Source organism: Pygocentrus nattereri, chromosome 18 (assembly GCF_015220715.1).
Source record: "Pygocentrus nattereri isolate fPygNat1 chromosome 18, fPygNat1.pri, whole genome shotgun sequence".
Taxonomy (NCBI): domain Eukaryota; kingdom Metazoa; phylum Chordata; class Actinopteri; order Characiformes; family Serrasalmidae; genus Pygocentrus; species Pygocentrus nattereri.
The window spans coordinates 36,708,564-36,727,507 of record NC_051228.1 but is presented as its reverse complement, the minus strand read 5'-3'; the positions used below and the strand labels follow the sequence as shown (position 1 = coordinate 36,727,507).

The 18,944-nt window shown below is 43.5% G+C and overlaps 1 protein-coding gene across 1 annotated transcript; it reads left to right on the top strand.

Annotated features, from left to right (window-relative positions):
• The first annotated feature begins 318 nt into the window (after positions 1–318).
• sod1 (superoxide dismutase 1, soluble) lies at positions 319–7,339 on the top strand. Its single transcript, XM_017691428.2, has 5 exons — positions 319–486; positions 1,481–1,577; positions 1,717–1,786; positions 3,718–3,835; positions 6,937–7,339. Exons 1-5 carry the CDS (start codon positions 415–417, stop codon positions 7,042–7,044), a joined length of 465 nt encoding a protein of 154 aa, XP_017546917.1. The 5' UTR covers positions 319–414; the 3' UTR covers positions 7,045–7,339.
• The last annotated feature ends 11,605 nt before the right edge of the window (positions 7,340–18,944 follow it).

The following is an 18,944-nucleotide window of genomic DNA, read 5'->3' as shown; positions in this document are numbered from 1 at the left end:
CCCTACTAAGTCGTGGCCACGTATTATTTTTTATTTCTATAGGATGTCACCAGCGGGGCTGAATTTCCCGTGATTTATACGAAAAGTATGGAGCCCTGATGACGACATCCTGTAAAAATAAAATAATAATTTTTAAAAAAAGTCGTGGCCACGCATCAGGATCTGGTTCCCACGCGTTACCGCTAGAAGAGAGTCTGCGGTGGGTTTAAAGCCAGCCAATCACCATCGCCGCTCTAGCTCAAAAATCGGCGTCTCAGCCAATCAGCGCCGCCCTTGCGCTCCGCTGTGCTGATTGGCTGGTGAGGTGAGCGCGCTCCGCCCTCTGCCTGATCAGAGCGGCTGCGCTGTCTGGCGGCTTCACTCGGTCCGCCCGCTTCACCTCGCCGCCGCTGATTCGCGCACATTCACGGAAACATGGTACAGAAGGCCGTGTGTGTCCTCAAAGGCACCGGAGAGGTGACCGGTACGGTTCACTTCGAGCAGCAGGTACATTTATGTAGCATTTTCCGCTGTTACGCAGCGCCCGAGCGGCGAATGCTAACTTTGCTAAGTTGCTTTCCAAAACGCGGCGCGAGCCTCGTGACGTCAGCTCGGCTCTCCTGCGTCTTGCTCGTCGATTAGGACTAATTGGCTGGGTTATGTCGTTCCCACGCAGTGGCGGCCGCTTTGCGGTTTCCGTGACTGCAGCCGTGTTTTAGCCGGTACCGAGCCGCGTCGGGACAACGCCGAGTGTAACGGTAGCTAAGCTAGCGAGTTTCTGAGTTGAACTTCGATCGTTCCGTTCCACCTTAAATGGCGCAGCGGTTAACGTTAGTTCCATTGAGCCGCCTCAGGCGTTAGCATAGCGACTGCTCCGGCATTTAAGGTGGATCCTGGAAAACTCGAGCAGTATGAAGCCGTTTTGGAGTCGGGATGCACGCAAACGCTGCTGTTTCATGCAGGCTTAATCCTCATTAAACGACGCCAGACCGAGTGCGAACGGTGTTGGTCCGGTTCATTTTTATTGAGTCAGTATTTCCATTTAAAGTCGACGCCATAGACGCCACCCCGGCTGCCCCTCTGCACTGCCCGCTGGCCGAGTCGTGTTGCAGAGTGATATCTAGGTTAGCTGACGTTAATAGATAATCGAGAGACATAAGAAGTAGGTAAAAGGGGCTTAGCTGGGCTTGGACGTGTGTCCAAGTTCGTGAATAACTGCTGAGTCATTCGCCTCGCTGAGATGATTCGCTATAAACCCGGTTTGCAAACTGAAACTGACTTCATAAACCACGTTTACTCTACTGGACACTTGTTTATGTTGTTTACCACGAAGCTGGTGCGCCCTGACGTTGTTGTAACCCAGTCTCTTGGGGTTGGGATGACGTCTCTGTTCCATAGACTTCAGTTATAAGGGCTGTTTTGTAGCATTAGAGGCCAGTTTGGTCATTTTCCCCTTTTAAGTTGGTAAATCTGACTTACGGAAAGTGCCGTCATGTTACAGGATGAAGGTGCTCCAGTGAAGCTTACAGGAGAGATCTCTGGCCTCACCGCTGGCCTGCATGGATTTCACGTCCATGCTTTTGGAGACAACACGAATGGTGAGCATTTTTTTTTTTCCCCTCCTCAAATGTTTTATTCTTTTAATCCTCACCTGTTTGTTAAAACGTTGCGTGTGGTATTTTGTTGGTATGTTTGTTGAGCTGCTCACAAATCATTGCCATGCTGTTTCGACATTAGGCTGCATAAGTGCAGGACCTCACTACAACCCCCACAACAAAACCCACGGTGGACCTACTGATGAAGTCAGGTACGTTTGGTCTGCATAAAAGGCTCAAGGGACCGTTTTCGACATTTCTGCATAATTAATATGTTGAGGTGTAAACGGAGTCATTCCGGGTGGTTTAATGCAAAGTGCACCATCGTAAAGAAACTGGCCAAATCAGGGTTTTTCACTATGGTGGTGATAAAAAACCAGACCTCTGAATATATTTAATACCTGTTAAAGCCGCGGTACACAAAGCTATTACTTGAAATGGTTCTGAATATAATTCCTGGTTGCTGAGACGCCGTTACAGTAGATTTTTGTTAAAGCTGAGCCTAAAATGTACAGAAGCCCAGAGAGGCCATAAAGAAGTAATGGTTTTTCTGCATTATCTTGAGATAAGAGAACTTATTTCAAGATAACAACTTTGTTAAAGTTTGAAAAAGTTACCTTGGTGTTGAGTTAAATATCTTCTGTCAAGATAAAGTAATCATTTTTGAAATAATGAGTTATCTTGTTATCTTGAGATAACAGTGCAGAAAATTATAACCTCGTTATAATTTCGGTTTTCGTTTATTTTGGGCTAAGCATTAACGTAAATCTACTGTAACGGCGTCTCAGCATCAGGAATTCAGAGCCATATCAAGTAGTACGTTTTTGTGGTGTGGCTTTGTGGTTGTTGTGAGAAGCTAATTATCTTGTGACCTCAGGATAATAACTTTGTTAATTAACTCATTGGCTCAAGATAACAATGCAGCAAATTATAGCAGCAGGTTATGGCCTTATGGTAGAAATGCGTTCATGCAGGGTGTTGTGAGGGGGAAATGGTACCAAAAGAAAACATGCCGTTTTCATATTTACCTTTATTTTACATTGCATACAAGTCTGAGATGTGTAGGTTCACTAGTTTTGTGGAGAGTAAACATTTCTCCGTAGTGCACCATTTCACATCAGACCACTGTCGTTTAGTTTATATCTCAGCGACTGACTTTGAGCAAAATCAGCGGCGTTCCCCTTTAATTCAAAAGGCCTGTTTTCTGTATCGCACTACATCCATTGACCCTTAAAACCACTTCTCTTTTCACTGTAATATCAAGCTGTGCCACCTGTTGCACAAGCTCCCTTTCTAACCAACGCATTTGCAAAATTTGCCATTTCTGTGGACGACTCAGTCTGCCGGATTTCATTTGGCAGAAAGTCTCGTTTACCCACGCGTTCTTTTGCACTTATCCTCAGTCATATGAGCTTTTAACAAGCTTGTGAAACTCTGACGATGCATTATTAGGCTAGGATTATAACTGTTATTGGATAATGACTTCATTTGAATAATCTCTTCTATTGAACATTGTGTAAATATGAAATATGGCCCGGCCTGTTGACTGGCCCTGACCGACTGATCCTTTGGTTTGGCCCACCGTGCACTGAAACTTAACTGTTTATCCTTTTTCGCTCGTTGGAAGCGCGATTGGTTCCAAAATGCACTTCATCATATTCTTTGCTTCATAACTTCCATATTTTATAAGCTTCATTCAAGCAGTTGGTGTTATATGAGGCTGTCTTGCTTCCAGTCAAATCGATGGGCGATGTAGTTTTAAAAACTCTTTTTCTATCGAAAGTCGACCCATTTTTCCTGAAGTCTGAGCTGTAAACTGGATCTCAGCTGGATCTCTTCAGTGATAAACACTGTAAAAATTATTTTTATGAAAAAATGCAAAGCATCCAAAGATTTTTGGGTTTCAGCAGTGAATTGTAAGCATGTAGCAGTGTTTATAATCATAAAACAGACTATCTGTTCATTTGAGGAGTACTTTTACATTTGATTTCATGCAGTTACTAAATAATTTGCCTTAAGTGTATATATAAATTCAGATGGAAAAACCAAGTGGTTTAACAAAATATACACGGCTCTTTATGTAATAAGTCATTGCATCCGGATCTGTCCCTGCATCTCTGCTATTAATGCTGTTTCCCCACAGGCACGTTGGAGATCTGGGTAATGTGACTGCTGGGGATGATGGTGTTGCCAAAATAGACATTGAGGATAAAATGCTGTCACTGAGTGGGCCGTACTCGATCATTGGGAGGACCATGGTGGTGAGCAAACAAAAACAGCTTGGAATTTTGAGTTTCTTATTCAGAAGAAATATCATTTATCCCAGGGCACATATCGCTGCTGTCGGAAGAAAACCTTGTATTTCCAGGAGAAGGAAAAAACCTACTTTACCTTTAATGTAAGTCAATGGAACCAGAATTTTTTTCCGAGTCATTTTGTTCCATTTATTTTGGTCCGTTCTTCATGAAATTTACACACAATATAAATGACAAGACCTTTTCAAACTATTTCAAAAATGGAGATGCATGGTTTTCTTCCGACAGCAGCGATATGCACAAACGCGGCATACAGGGGTGTTTAGAGTTAACATGTGTAACAAGTACTTTAGTAGAATGCACCACACATTCCGACACCCTTACGCTGATTGATTGATTAATTATGAATCCATTACTGAGACGAGGCAGGTGCATAAAAGCTCAGAAAACACAGTGCAGGGGTGGACGTGCTCTGGAGCAGCAAACGGCTCTTATTTAAGTTAAATTAAAATAATCCTCCTTTGCAGTAAAGCAAAGCTCAACAGTAAACGGTCTTAAACGCTGGAGTTAATGTAGAACTGCTGATTCACCCTTTAACCCTGAAGATCAGCGCAGACAGCTGGTCACCATAGCAACACAGACAACAGTCTCGCCCAGCTAGTAGCTAATGAAACGGCAAAGAGAGAGATTTAAGATGGACAAACGCTAAAAAGTCGCCAGCTTCTTGTTTGAATTTTCCTGTTCCACCTTAAGTGGTGCAGCAGTTACATTTTGCTGCCTTATGCACCATTTAACACTAGCCCTCCTGAGATTTCAAGATCCTCAGGACATCACCCCTCCTTCTTGCCAGCAATTAGCAGGACCATACATCACCCTTTATTATGTTAATTCACAGAGGAGGACTGAGACAGCAGCTCTGTGTGTGAACCTTGTTTGCTGGCTAGTTCACTTCGACCTTGCCAACAGTATGAACGACTGACTGAACAAACTAACGAAACGAAATTAAACTCGTACAAGGAAATGTTGAAATTATGTTAAACTGAAACAAGGAAATACTAGGAGTGTGTTTTATTTACACAATGAACAACGGAAATGCACAAGTAATTTCACCAAGTAAACGCCAAGAAATGGGTTGCAGTTTGTCTTTTGACGTAAATGGGTAAAAATAGCTGTCAATCAAAACAGGATTCAGCCTTTCGTCTGATCCTTCAATCATTTTGCAGAAGCTCCGCGTCCAGACCCGCCCACAGCTCCGTTCACCACAGAGACGCTCTGCGTTCGGGGGCGGGACAAAATCGTGGCATTTATCCAATGAGCGGCGAGTTTCGAGGCAATGAAAAAAAACGTCCCGTTTGAATGAGCGGACCTGTTGAAGTGAAAAGACACTCAGCTTTTAACGCATTTGTAGTGAATGAAATGTTAACACAACTGAGCATATTTGACATTTTAGGGCAAGCTGAGCTTCCCTGGCAGTCTTAGAGAAATCGCCACTGCTCCGTCCGTCGCTACTACGCGCCCTTGAATTATAACTTTTGAAACACGGTTCTACAGAATCCGTCGCGCTGTCGGATCGGTAACATATACACTCGGGTTGTAACTTGAAGTTCACCTTCAAGTTGTCATGTTAGGTGCTTTGGGAGCTGTAGGAGCTCGAGGTGGGCATGGGGGGTTTCCACTTTCACCGCACTCCATATCATTACCAAGACAATGGGCGTTAATCGCTTCACAGCAGGGGAGTGGGCTACATGGTCGCTGGTTTCCCTTACGAAAATTTTCGTAGCTCGTGGAAGATTAGTGTTAAGGTGGAATGGAAAAATTCAAACAAGAAGCTGGTGAACGAGAAGCGACTTCAATCTAGTCTCTCAACGTTGAGAGACATTTTGCAAGAAACTGTTGTACTTTTGAGAAAAAGTTTCCTGCCTGAAATGCGAGAAAAGCATCAATAGCTGAGCTGAAGCTTAAAGCAGGAGGAGGATCTGGCTGCAGCCATGCACTCTCAGCCTGACGTGCCCCGCCAGCCTATTGATGACGTCGGTGCCGCTCTGCCCTGCCTCGGTTTTTGTCATTTTCATGAGGTAAAACAGCGACCCACGTACTGCTGGGCAGCAAGAATGTGTGACTGTATATTAATGTTGCCATATTAATAAGGTAATTAAATATGGCAACATAAAACCATGACGTTAAGACATGAATGTTGGGTTTAATCACAGAAAAACAAAACGGCTCCCGCTGAAACCCATGAAAGCCATGCTGAAGCCGATCAGAGCTGGTTATCAAAAGCTCTGAATTGATTAAAATTGAACTTGTGTGGGAGTCTAGGAGGTTGTCAGCGTAGTACAGATTACTTTTGCTGTCTGGTCGACATTGTCACAGCCTCCTAGAAAGTTTTCAGACAACATTCATAACTTTCTTAGGAGTGTAACTGCGCTTGCAGGGCCATTAGGAGTAAAACCTGATGGCTTTGCTTCCCAACGGGAATTGGCGGTATGGTTGCTGTTAGAGGACGCTAGGAAATGATCAAATGTATCGGAAATCAGTCCCAAAACACCTTAAACGACCAGAAAACTTTACACTGGGATATCAACCCATCAGGACAATGCAGAACACCATTAGCGACTCCTGAAAACCACAGGTGTAAAATTCAGATCCAGAAAGTAAAAATCCTTCCCAGGATTTTGTTCCAACTGCCGGGACAGCTCTGCTGGTGGTTTGATCTAATTAGACAAGCCAGGCAGTTGGAACAAAATCCTGGGAAGGATTTTTACTTTCTATAGAAGTATAGAAGCAGGTGACGTCACTGTGGCTGAGAGTGCATGTCTGCAGCCGGACTGTATTGATAAGCAGAGAAAAGTGAGTCTGCATTTTTATTGATATTATATTTTTAACCCATAAAAGTACATTAGCACAAACAGGCATGTTTACAGATGGTACAGATGGTAAAATGGTTTGTGTTTTGTTTGAAAGGACTCAGATGCTCTTCTTAACAGTTGGATTGGCGACCCCTGACCTAGGGTATAGCCTAGGGGGTCCCCATGGCTGCAGTAATAAATAGATATATTGTGATGTGCTAGAACAAATCTGTTAATTGAGCGTTTGTCCTATTCCAGATTCATGAGAAGGTGGATGACTTGGGTAAAGGAGGTGATGAAGAAAGTCTCAAGACTGGTAATGCTGGTGGTCGCCTGGCCTGTGGTGTTATTGGCATCACTCAGTGAGGCAGACTCCAACACCAGCTGCCTCATTTTAGCACTGGAACAACTCAGACCGCTCAGCGACCAATGCAGCTGCCCTGTCCGCCACTTAACCTGTCGAAGTCTAAAAGTTTATTTTTTACAGAATTTAGAGAGAACTTGTGTACCCGTGACATAGCTGTCTGTATCTTGTTTCCTGCAGTGCACTTACGCCTGGCAATCAGTTGATTTTGTTTTCTTGGCAAAATGATAAGGCTGCGGCAGTGACGTTTATTTTCTCTGGATTCCCACTTGTCCAATAAACATTTGCTGGATACCATTTGGTCAGACTGAGTTTTCTGAGTAAACGTCTGGTAGATGATATTAAATAAAAAGATTTTGGTTTCAGTCGGGAACAGATTCTGGTTTAGGTGGCTGATCAGCCGTTCCAAAATCTAATCTGTAACCTAATTCAGAGGATTATGATTTTGAAGTAATGCAATCTGATTACTTTGATACTCTTGGATTAATTTTTAGAGCCAAGATGAGGGGGAAAGGTTTGTCCACAAGAGAAATTCTATGAAATGTAACAGTTGTTTTTGAAAGAATGTCGAGTATGCGTGAAGCGTCCACTGCAAACAGTTTCCTGGCCGTGTAGATCTCAGATTAAATGGTGCAATAATGATCTAAAGTCCTTTCTTGTTTTTTCCCCCCAGAACCTCTAACCTGTGGGTTTCCGAGCTCTGTCTTGGATGTTATAGACTTCTTCCCTCTTTCGATGTACCTCGTTCATGTTTCAAGGGCTTGTTGGTCCATTATTTGCTGGGGAATCTCTAAAATGTGCAGGACTTTAATACACCAGTATTAGGATTGAGGACTGCTGCTCTACTTCGTGTGTGTGTATACACTCACCAGACACTTTATTAGGTACACCTAGCAAGTAAAAGGTTGGACCCCCTTTTGCCTTCAGAACTGCCTTAATTCTTCATGGCAGACTTTCAACAAGGTGTTGGAAACGTTCCTCAGAGATGTTGGTTGGTTATTTGTGTTCCTGCTGCCTTTCTATCATCTGGAACCAGTCTGCCCATTCTCCCAAAAAATTATTCCCTAAAAACAGCACTTTTGTGTATTAAATCAGTGTTTTTAAGTGGTTATTTTTATCATAGTATGTTTGCTACCAAATTCTGTTAAAGTAAAAACATGTATTTCAGCCTGAATTTCAAGCACAGTGGGAAAGTAATAGATTCAGCTGTGAAAGCCAATAGACCACTGTAGTCTTCGTTATGCCCATATTAGGAACTCCGGGTCTAAGCTCCTGTTTTCTATGTCTGGAATGAATAGGGTTTTTTTTTTTCTTTTTCAAAAAGTCGCCTCTATCGCCCCCTGTGTTAAATACAAATGTTCTGAACCAGATAAATGTCTGTCCTGTGAACATTTTTCTAACGGATACCACGGGATCCTCTGAATTACGAGGTCGCTGCAGAGCCTTAATACTAATATTGCTCCAGTGGAGGAAATAATCATTTGATCCCTCGCTGATTATGTAAGTTTGCCCTCTGACAAAGAAATGAACAGTCTATAATTTTAATGGTAGGTTTATTGATATAACATCGAAAAGAAAATCACATTATAGAAAATATATAAATTGATTTGCATTTCCCTGGAATTTCATCCCCAAGCAAAACAAGACTTAGTACCCTTGTTGGCATCCACAGAGGTCAGATGTTTTTTTATAGTTGACGACCAGGTTTGCGCACATATAATTTTGGTCGTGCTGGAAGACATCCATGACCCATTTTCAGTGTCCTGGCGGAAGGAAGGAGGTATTCACTCAGGATTTTACAGTACATGGCCCCGTCCATCCTCCCGTCGACACGGTGAAGTTGTCCTGTGCCCTTACACACACACACACACACACACACACTAGGGGGCAGTGAGCACACTTGCCCAGAGTGGTGGGCAGCCCTGTGCACAGCGCCCGGGGAGCAATTGGAGGTCAAGGACACCTCAGTCATGGACCGTCAGCATTGGGGATCGAACTGGTGACCTTCCAGTCACAGGGCCAGTTCCCTAACCTCCAGCCCACGACTGCCCCAAAACACGACTGTTCTTGGGGTCATAGTCAGCATTTCTCTTCTTCCAAACACGGCAAGTTGAGTTGATGCCAGAGAGCTCAATTTCGGTCTCATCTGACCACAGAACTTTCTCCCAAGCACTCTCTGAATCATTCAGGTGTTCACTGGCAAACTTCAGACGGGCCTGCACATGTGCCTTCTTGAGCAGGTGGACCTTGCGGGTGCTGCAGGATTTTAATACATTACGGTGTAGTGTGTTAAGGTTTTCTTGGTGACTGTGGTCCCAGCTGCCTTGAGATCATTAACAAGCTCCTCCCGTGTAGGTGTAGGCTGATTTCTCACCTTCCTCATGATCATTGATACCCCACGAGGTGAGATCTTGCGTGGAGCCCCAGACTGAGGTCGATTGATGGTCATTTTGTGTTTCTTCCATTTTCGAACAATTGCACCAACAGTTGTCTCCTTCTCGCTCAGCTTCTTGCTTATGGTTTTGTAGCCCATTCCAGCCTTGTGCAGGCCTACAATCTTGTCCCTGACATCCTTTGATAGCTCTTTGGTCTTGCCCATGGTAGAGAGGTTGGAGTCTGATTGATTGATTCTGTGGACAGGTGTCTTTTATACAGGTGACAAGTTGAGACAGGTGTCTTTAATGCGGGTGACGAGTCCCAACGAAAATCTCAGCATCTTCATCTCCGCCACCTCCAGCTCAGCCTCCTGTCTTTTAGACAGAGCCACAGTCTCCAAACCAGACATCATAGCAGGACACACTGCTGTCTTGTAGACCTTCCCTTTCACTCTTACTGCTATCCTTCTGTCACACATCAGCCCTGACACCCGTCTCCATCCTGCCTGCACCCTCTTCTTCACCTCTTTTCTACACTGTCCATTTCTCTGGATGGTTGACCCAAGATATTTGAAGTCATCCACCTTTACGACCTCTACTCCTTGCATCTTCACCTTTCCACCTGCCTCCCTCTCATTCACACACATGTATTCCGTCTTGTCTCTACTGACCTTCATTCCTCTCCTCTCCAGTGCAAACCTCCACCTCTCCTGATTCTCTTCCACCTGCTCTCTACTCTCACCACAGATTACAATGTCATCTGCAAACATCATGATCCATGGAGCCTCCTGCCTGACCTCATCTCTCAACCTGTCCATCACCATTGCAAACCACCCTGTGTAATGTCCACAAACGTTTTGCAGTACATGTGAAACTATACGTAAAGTGATGCACGCAGGCAATTTGGGTGGCAGGGGCTTGAGAAGAAAATCATGAATTAAACTTGGTTTACAGCAACGTCTCTTATCAAGACAGACAGTGTAATCATGTTTCAAAAGAATATTTACCCACAAAAGGTTTGGAAATGGCCATAATTAACCGATTAGTATAACACAGGACACAGCTGGGAACAGAATTAGAAATGTTTGTTTTTGTAGTAACCCGGCTTGGCCACTAGGAGGCAATGTTTTCCAAGGAAAAGTACTAGAACTAATTCTAAGACTCCACAGTTCCTGTACGATCCCTCTGAGATATCATGATCAGTGCTGGTGTTTTTGCCCTCAGCTGAATTCTCTGTGCTGCCTGGGCATCACAGGTGTATGCAAAAGTTTGGGCCACCCCCGATCAAATGACGTGTTTTGTTGATTTGAAGTGAAAACAGGTGAACACATCATCTAGAAAGGAAACACTTCTTCATAGTTGGTGTTTATTTGCTGAATTTGAACATATTAAATAAAACAAATAAGACAGGAGGCTGAGCTGGAGGTGGCGGAGATGAAGATGCTGAGATTTTCGTTGGGAGTGACCAGGATGGACAAGATTAGAAATGAGCAGATCAGAGGGACGGTGAAGGTGGAGCAGTTTGGAGATAAAGCCAGAGAGGCCAGGTTGAGATGGTTTGGACATGTGTTGAGGAGGAATAGTGGATATATTGGGCAAAGAATGTTGGAGATGGAGCTGCCGGGTAGAAGGAGAAGAGGTAGACCTCAGAGAAGGTTTATGGATGTAGTGAAGGTGGACATGGAGATGGTTGGTGTGAAAGTAGAGGAGGCAGATGATCCGCTGTGGCGACCCCTAAAGGGAGCAGCCGAAAGAAGAAGAAGAAGAAATAAAACACAAAAATGTAGCCTGTGCAAAAGTAATGGCACATTTGATATTCTGTTTTATTTGTTCCAAAATGTTAAAAATTGTGCACTGAAACTAGAAAAACGCCAAGTTTCCTCGCTTAAAATGATGTGAACAAAATGTCACGTGACGCGGGATGTTCAAACGTCTGCACAAGACTGGTGTTTGTTTTTGTTATTTTCCTTTTCATGCCATAAAAACAGGTTCATTAGACTACCGAGAAAGATTCTGGCAGCAGCTTGTTGTCCCTTTTCTCCTCTTCAGGAAAAGAGTGGCCTTTACCATCAAACTCAAGTCATCATTTTTCCTATGAATATGATTTGAAGTGGGTGGCCGTGTTTTTGACATCTGACTTTATATCTGCTATTACGATTAAACAGCTGCGCCCACTGCTATCCAGCTGGTGTATTCCTGCTGAAATTACATGCTCCAAAACCTCTTTTTCTCGTAATGGGACAAACTCCCACATGGAGAAACTTGGCATTTACAGTTTCCTCCCCACAGGAAATAAGGATTCTATGATTTTAGAGGCCGAGTCTCAAGAGACGGCAACCCGCAACACATGGACGTGCTGTTGTTTAACGCTGGGAACAAATCATAGATGTTAACTGAACAATAGATCCTTTAAAAGTAATTAATATTAACACAATTTAGACTAACATGAATCCAGCAGGACATATATATATATATATATATATATATATACACCACTCTGATATAGTTTATACTGAATCTATCTATATATAAATATATGTATATATCCTGTTTCTCAGTGTCTGGACCCCCAGAGGACCACAGAGCAGGTACTATTTGGGTGGTGGGTCATTCTCAGCACTGCAGTGACGCTGACGTGGTGGTGGTGTGTTAGTGTGTGTTGTGCTGGTCTGAGTGGATCAGACTCAGCAGTGCTGCTGGAGTTTCTAAACACTGTGTCCACTCACTGTCCACTCTATTAGACACCCCTACCTTGTCGGTCCACCTTGTAGATGTAAAGTCAGAGACGACAGCTCATCTGCTGCTGCACAGTTTGTGTTGGTCATCCTCTCGTCCTTCATCAGTGGTCACAGGACGCTGTTGGCTGGATATTTCTGGTTGATGGACTATTCTCAGTCCAGCAGCGACACTGAGGTGTTTAAAAAGCTCTGTCCGATCCACTCGAACCAGCACAACACATGCCACCATATCAGCGTTACTGCAGTGCTGAGAATGACCCACCACCCAAACAGTACCTGCTCTGTGAGGGTCCAACGGGCTCCTGACCACTGAAGAACAGGGTAACAGAGTATCAGAGAAACAGATGGACTACAGTCTGTAACTGTAGAACTACAGAGTGCAGCTATACAGTAAGTGGAGCTGATGAAGTGGACAGTGAGCGTAGAAATAAGCAGGTATTATTAATATTATGGCTGTTTGGTGTATATAGTTTTGGCTATAATACATACGCCTTCTGTTGAGATCCATTTTCCACTGCTTTCCCTAAGCTGCTGTTTAGGGGCCAGAAACTTACTGAGGAATCAGAATCACGGTCTTCAGATGGACGAATTTCCCCAGACTCGCAGTCGGTGGAGTGTGATGATTCAAAAAGCCGATATAAATAGTCTCAGCAAGGCAGGCTATGAATAATAAAGAATCCATCCAATAGATGCAGGAAAAGCACAAGCCACATAGCAAAAACCAAAGAAAGTGAGGCCTTGAACAAAAGGCTATTCCTAAAAATAGCCCACTGGATCTTGGATTAGCTGGTAAATGTCAGAGTGGCCTTGGCTTTTGGGTCTCTTTCTTGAAGCCTGGCTTACTAACTCCAGAATCCAGCATTGTGTTACTGCTGTCCTGTTTTCAGCCTGTCGAATGCATGTAAACATCGTTTACTCACTTAGTCCGAGAACTGGAGGAGAATGTGGAGCAGTTTAGGCTCTTCTGTTGTTTAGTGTTGACGAAAACCTCTTTGTATGCGTCTTTTGGCTCAACACACTTTTCACAAGCTTTCCAAGTGTTTTCCGAGCTAAACTAATGATAAACTAATGTTATTTTATAAAAGAAATATTACTAGTTAATGGGATAATTAGCTTTTATTTTCATATGAGTGAAGATTTCTAGTTAATAATATTTACATTTTTGCATTCATGACATGATTAGTGTATCAGTGTATCAATACGAACATCTCACCGTTTTTGGAAGAAAACCTCGTATCTCCAAAATGGTAAGTTTACAGGAGGAGGAAAAAACCTACTTTACTTTTAATGTAAGTCAGTAGAACCAGACGTCTTTCCAAGTCATTTTGGGTTTTTTTTTGGGGGGTATATTTGTCACCCACAACTTAAAGGGCATAGGGAAATATAAAATTATGTCAAAAACTGAAAACAACAAAAATGAAACGAGCTTTTGTTCCAACATACGAATAAATTATTATTCAACAAATAGTCACTCCCTTTTTGAATGACCCTAAGAATCCTCAGCACATTATTACAAACCTCTGGATTTCCCAGAAACCCCGTCATGTCATTTTTCAGAACTTTTCTGACAGGTAGACTAAGGTGCTGGTCTGTTTGGTTGACACACATTCTTTCTTTCTCCTCAGGTACACAGTGATTACCTGCTCCCGATCGGGGTGGGGTGGGGGGTTGGGGGTTGTAATGACCAGGCCGGCTTTTGTTTCAACAGCAACAAAGCTCAAACCCCCTGGGTGGAGGGGGGGGGGGGGGCTGGGGGTCGGAGGAGTGTGGATAAATCAACACTGAGCTTATGTAATACCTCCCCCTCTATGCGTCAGAGAACTGAGATGACATCATGTCAAAAATGCGTTGGCCAACAGTTTAAGCAACTGTTTAAATCTCAATTCCACTAATTTCTCAATATTCCTGCCTAACTGTTCAAATGTAAACAGTCATTCAGTAGCAGACCCAGTCAGAAGTGTTTACAGTGGTGGTGGAAGGAAAACTGAGCACATGTTTTGTTTTTGTTTTTTTTTCGGTCAAGAATTGTCAAGGAGAGATTCCCAAAGAGGAGAAGATCTGAAGAACAAGAACAAAGACCGAGACAGTTCTTAGATCAGGCAAAGGTTAAAAGCCGTGGCCTTTGGCTTCCTTTTCACCAGCTTCTTCAATTTTTCCATTCCACAAACTCTGATCTAGTTCATCCCAAAAGTGTTCTATGGGGTTGAGGTCAGGACTCTGTGAGGGCCAGTCAGGTTTTTCCACTCCAAACTCACCCAGTCATGACTTTATGGACCTTGCTTTGTGCACTGGGGCTTAGTCATACTGGAACAGAAAAAGTTCTTCCCCAAACTGTTTCCACAAAGCCTGAAGCTTAGAATTGTCTAAAATGTCTTCGTGATGAAGCATTAAGATTTCTCTTCCCTGGAACTAAGGGTTCTAGGCCAACCCCTGGAAAAACAACCCCATCGCATTATCCCTCCTCCGCCAAACTTTACAGCTGACACAGTGCAGTCAGGCAGGTAACGAACGTTCTCCTGGCAACCACCAAACCCAGACTCGTCCATCGGACTGACAGATAGAGAAGTGTGACTCGTGACTCATGACTCATCACTTCACAGAATATTTACACCCCTCCAGCCGACGCTTGGCATTGTGCCTTTTAATCTTAGGCTTGCGTGTAGCTGCTCGGTCATGAAAACGTATATCTTGAAGTTCTAACGTGCTTTTCTTTTCTGATATTGCTTCCAGAGTCAATTTGGAGCTCTTTAGTAAGTGATTCAACAGACAATAGGCACTGTGCGCTTCAGCACTCGGCGGCTCCACTCTGTGGGTTTGTGTAGTCTGCCGCTTCATGGCTAAGCTGTTGTAGTTTCTAGGTGCTTCTATTTCACTATAATAGCACTTACAGTTGACAGGGGCAGATCTAGCAGGACAGAAACTTCCCAAACTGATTAGTAGAGGAGGCATCCTATGACAGTGCCATGTGCTCATCAGTACGACCCTCTACTGCCACTGTTTGTCTATGGAGACTGCAGTGCTATGCGTAGGTAGGAAGCTGTCACTGGGGCTGTGCCCCTCTTCTCACTGGGGTGAATCCCTCAAGGGTACATATCCGTACCTTTAGTCAGGGATCATAATTGTACTAAAATCCATTCAAATGATATTTTCTGACTCCACATTTCAGCTTTGTGTTCCTTCAGTGCCAGTTGCTTGGCTTCAAAGGAAGAGACACCATAAAGCGCTTTGTCGCTGCTGTCAGAAGAAAACTTTTTCCAGTTTTGGACATAATTTGGAAAGACTTGTCGTCCTTTCCCTTGTGTGTAAATTTCATGCAGAATGGACCAACAGAAATGACCTAAAATGACTTGGGGAAAAATTCTGGTTCCATTGACTTGCATTAGAAGTAAAACAGGTTTTTTCCTTCTCCTCTAAAGTTACCATTTTGGAGATACGAGGTTTTCTTCCGACAACAGCGATACATGCTTTTATATAATTTGTCACTTTCGTCCCTTTACACCCCAGCAACACCGCGTTCTGTGGTAATATCTGAAGGTTTGAAGGTATGAAGAAAGGGCGTTCCACCCAACACGAGTAAAATGTGGTTGGTTGTACTTGATAAATGCATCACTGACATTGTAGAGCAGGACAGGCAAAGCAATGCTGTTCCTGATCCACACCCTTTCAAGGCATTTCCAGTCTTCCTTTCACATAGACCTCCTTTTGCAATCTGAGGATGTTTTGGGCCAATGTTAGATGTCTGGGTCACAGAGGTGAGATGCCATGCATGGCCACCACGATGTGAGCTAGGGAGTCGGTCAGTGCTCTCCTACAGATGACTGGACCCCGTGACCTGACCTTTCCCCCTATGGCATGTGCACCGTTTTGCCCGGAACCTTTGAATAGATGGCATGAGCGTGTCTGGGGGCAGCCAGCTGAGAAATGCAGTCTGGAACTTTTACTGCCTGACAGAGTTTTTTTCTTCTCTCCTCTCCGCCGGCTGTTTATAGCACACAGAGTAAAGGGAATTGAGGCTGCACAGCTGTAAAAAGTCTCGAGCGCTGGCGTAGAATCAGCTCCACACTTTCCATCTGACCACACTTGTTTAAAATCAGAGGGAGGAAAATGAACTTAAATAGTAAGTCCATTGTTTCTGTTTTTCATTCGGAATTGGCTCCTCCTCTTTTCTTGTGGATAATGTCATAACAAATAAATTCACAGAAATGGTCCAAAATCATACCAGGAAAAAGCTTTACAATAAAGAAAACATTAAAAAAACTCTATTGATAACTCTTTAAAATCCCAGGCTTATTTCATACCGCAGCTTATTATTCACTAGCAACAGAGACTTCAATGAAAACTGGCTAACTGGCCGTTCGACAGACTCTCACCATGTAAGGGGGTTAAATCATTAAGATGTAAAAAAAAATAAAATAATAATAATAATAATAAAATCATTCAAAATGATTTATTGTGAAAGTTGTTATTTTAGAGAAATGAGTCCAGTTTTTTTCACAACAGTGGTTTTGAGACACTGACATCAAAACAGGTATGAACAGGTTGTTTAATATGCATTAGACATTGAGTGAACATACATCCAATTATTCAAATGGTCAAGTAAACACTGTACTCGGATCTAGAACTCTGATCTAGAAATCTGATAAAGAGGCTGGATTTCAGCTCAGTGATCAGATTTCTCAGGGCATGTGAACTCTTACTCTGATGTCTTTCAGAACAGACGGTGGTACCAGAAATAAGCGAGCAGCATCTCCACAAGACGCAGCAAAACCCTCTTGGAGTGGCGCTGAAAACAAACATGACATGAAGAATTAAAATATTCTTCATCTTCTAGATTACATTACGTCTACATCACGTCTTCTTTTGAGTTTATTGGCTGGTTGTAAAGCAGAAATCCGATTACTGTCTGACTCATGTAGACCTGGAGTTTCCCCATTATCTGATTACTGTCTGACTCATGTAGACCTGGAGTTTCCCCATTATCTGATTACTGTCTGACACACGTAGACCCGGAGTTTCCCCATTATCTGATTACAGTCTGACTCATGTAGACCCGGAGTTTCCCTGTTATCTGATTACTGTTTGACTCATGTAGACCTGGAGTTTCCCTGTTATCTGATTACTGTCTGACTCCTGTAGACCCGGAGTTTCCCCATTATCTGATTACTGTTTGACTCATGTAGACCTGGAGTTTCCCTGTTATCTGATTACTGTCTGACTCCTGTAGACCTGGAGTTTCCCCATTATCTGATTACTGTTTGACTCCTGTAGACCTGGAGTTTCCCCGTTATCTGATTACTGTCTGACTCCTGTAGACCTGGAGTTTCCCCATTATCTGATTACTGTCTGACTCATGTAGACCTGGAGTTTCCCCAATACCTGATTACTGTCTGGCTCATGTAGACCTGGAGTTTCCCCATTATCTGATTACTGTCTAACTCATGTAGACCTGGAGTTTCCCCATTATCTGATTACTGTCTGACTCCTGTAGACCTGGAGTTTCCCCGTTATCTGATTACTGTCTGACTCATGTAGACCTGGAGTTTCCCCATTATCTGATTACTGTCTGACACACGTAGACCTGGAGTTTCCCCATTATCTGATTACTGTCTGACACACGTAGACCTGGAGTTTCCCCGTTATCTGATTACTGTCTGACTCATGTAGACCCGGAGTTTCCCCGTTATCTGATTACTGTCTGACTCATGTAGACCCGGAGTTTCCCCATTATCTGATTACTGTCTGACACACGTAGACCCGGAGTTTCCCCATTATCTGATTACTGTCTGACTCATGTAGACCCGGAGTTTCCCCGTTATCTGATTACTGTCTGACTCCTGTAGACCTGGAGTTTCCCCGTTATCTGATTACTGTCTGACACACGTAGACCTGGAGTTTCCCCATTATCTGATTACTGTCTGACACACGTAGACCTGGAGTTTCCCCATTATCTGATTACTGTCTGACACACGTAGACCTGGAGTTTCCCCGTTATCTGATTACTGTCTGACTCATGTAGACCCGGAGTTTCCCCGTTATCTGATTACTGTCTGACTCATGTAGACCCGGAGTTTCCCCATTATCTGATTACTGTCTGACACACGTAGACCCGGAGTTTCCCCATTATCTGATTACTGTCTGACTCATGTAGACCCGGAGTTTCCCCGTTATCTGATTACTGTCTGACTCCTGTAGACCTGGAGTTTCCCCGTTATCTGATTACTGTCTGACTCATGTAGACCTGGAGTTTCCCCGTTATCTGATTACTGTCTGACTCATGTAGACCCGGAGTTTCCCCGTTATCTGATTACTGTCTGACTCATGTAGACCCGGAGTTTCCCCGTTATCTGATTACTGTCTGACTCATGTAGACCCGGAGTTTCCACATTATCTGATTACTGTCTGACTCATGTAGACCCGGAGTTTCCCCGTTATCTGATTAATGTCTGACTCATGTAGACCCGGAGTTTCCCCGTTATCTGGTTACTGTCTGACTCATGTAGACCTGGAGTTTCCCCATTATCTGATTACTGTCTGACTCATGTAGACCTGGAGTTTCCCCATTACCTGATTACTGTCTGACTCATGTAGACCTGGAGTTTCCCCATTATCTGATTACTGTCTGACTCATGTAGACCTGGAGTTTCCCCATTATCTGATTACTGTCTGACTCATGTAGACCTGGAGTTTCCCCTTTATCTGATTACTGTCTGACTCATGTAGACCTGGAGTTTCCCCATTACCTGATTACTGTCTGACTCATGTAGACCTGGAGTTTTCCCATTACCTGAT

Excerpts from the sequence above, each read along its gene's own strand:
- sod1 (XM_017691428.2), top strand. The coding sequence starts at position 415 with ATGGTACAGAAGGCCGTGTGTGTCCTCAAAGGCACCGGAGAGGTGACC. Across the intron at positions 487-1,480 it reads CGGTTCACTTCGAGCAGCAG|GATGAAGGTGCTCCAGTGAA; the intron begins GTACATTTATGT and ends GTCATGTTACAG. Across the intron at positions 1,578-1,716 it reads TTTTGGAGACAACACGAATG|GCTGCATAAGTGCAGGACCT; the intron begins GTGAGCATTTTT and ends TTTCGACATTAG.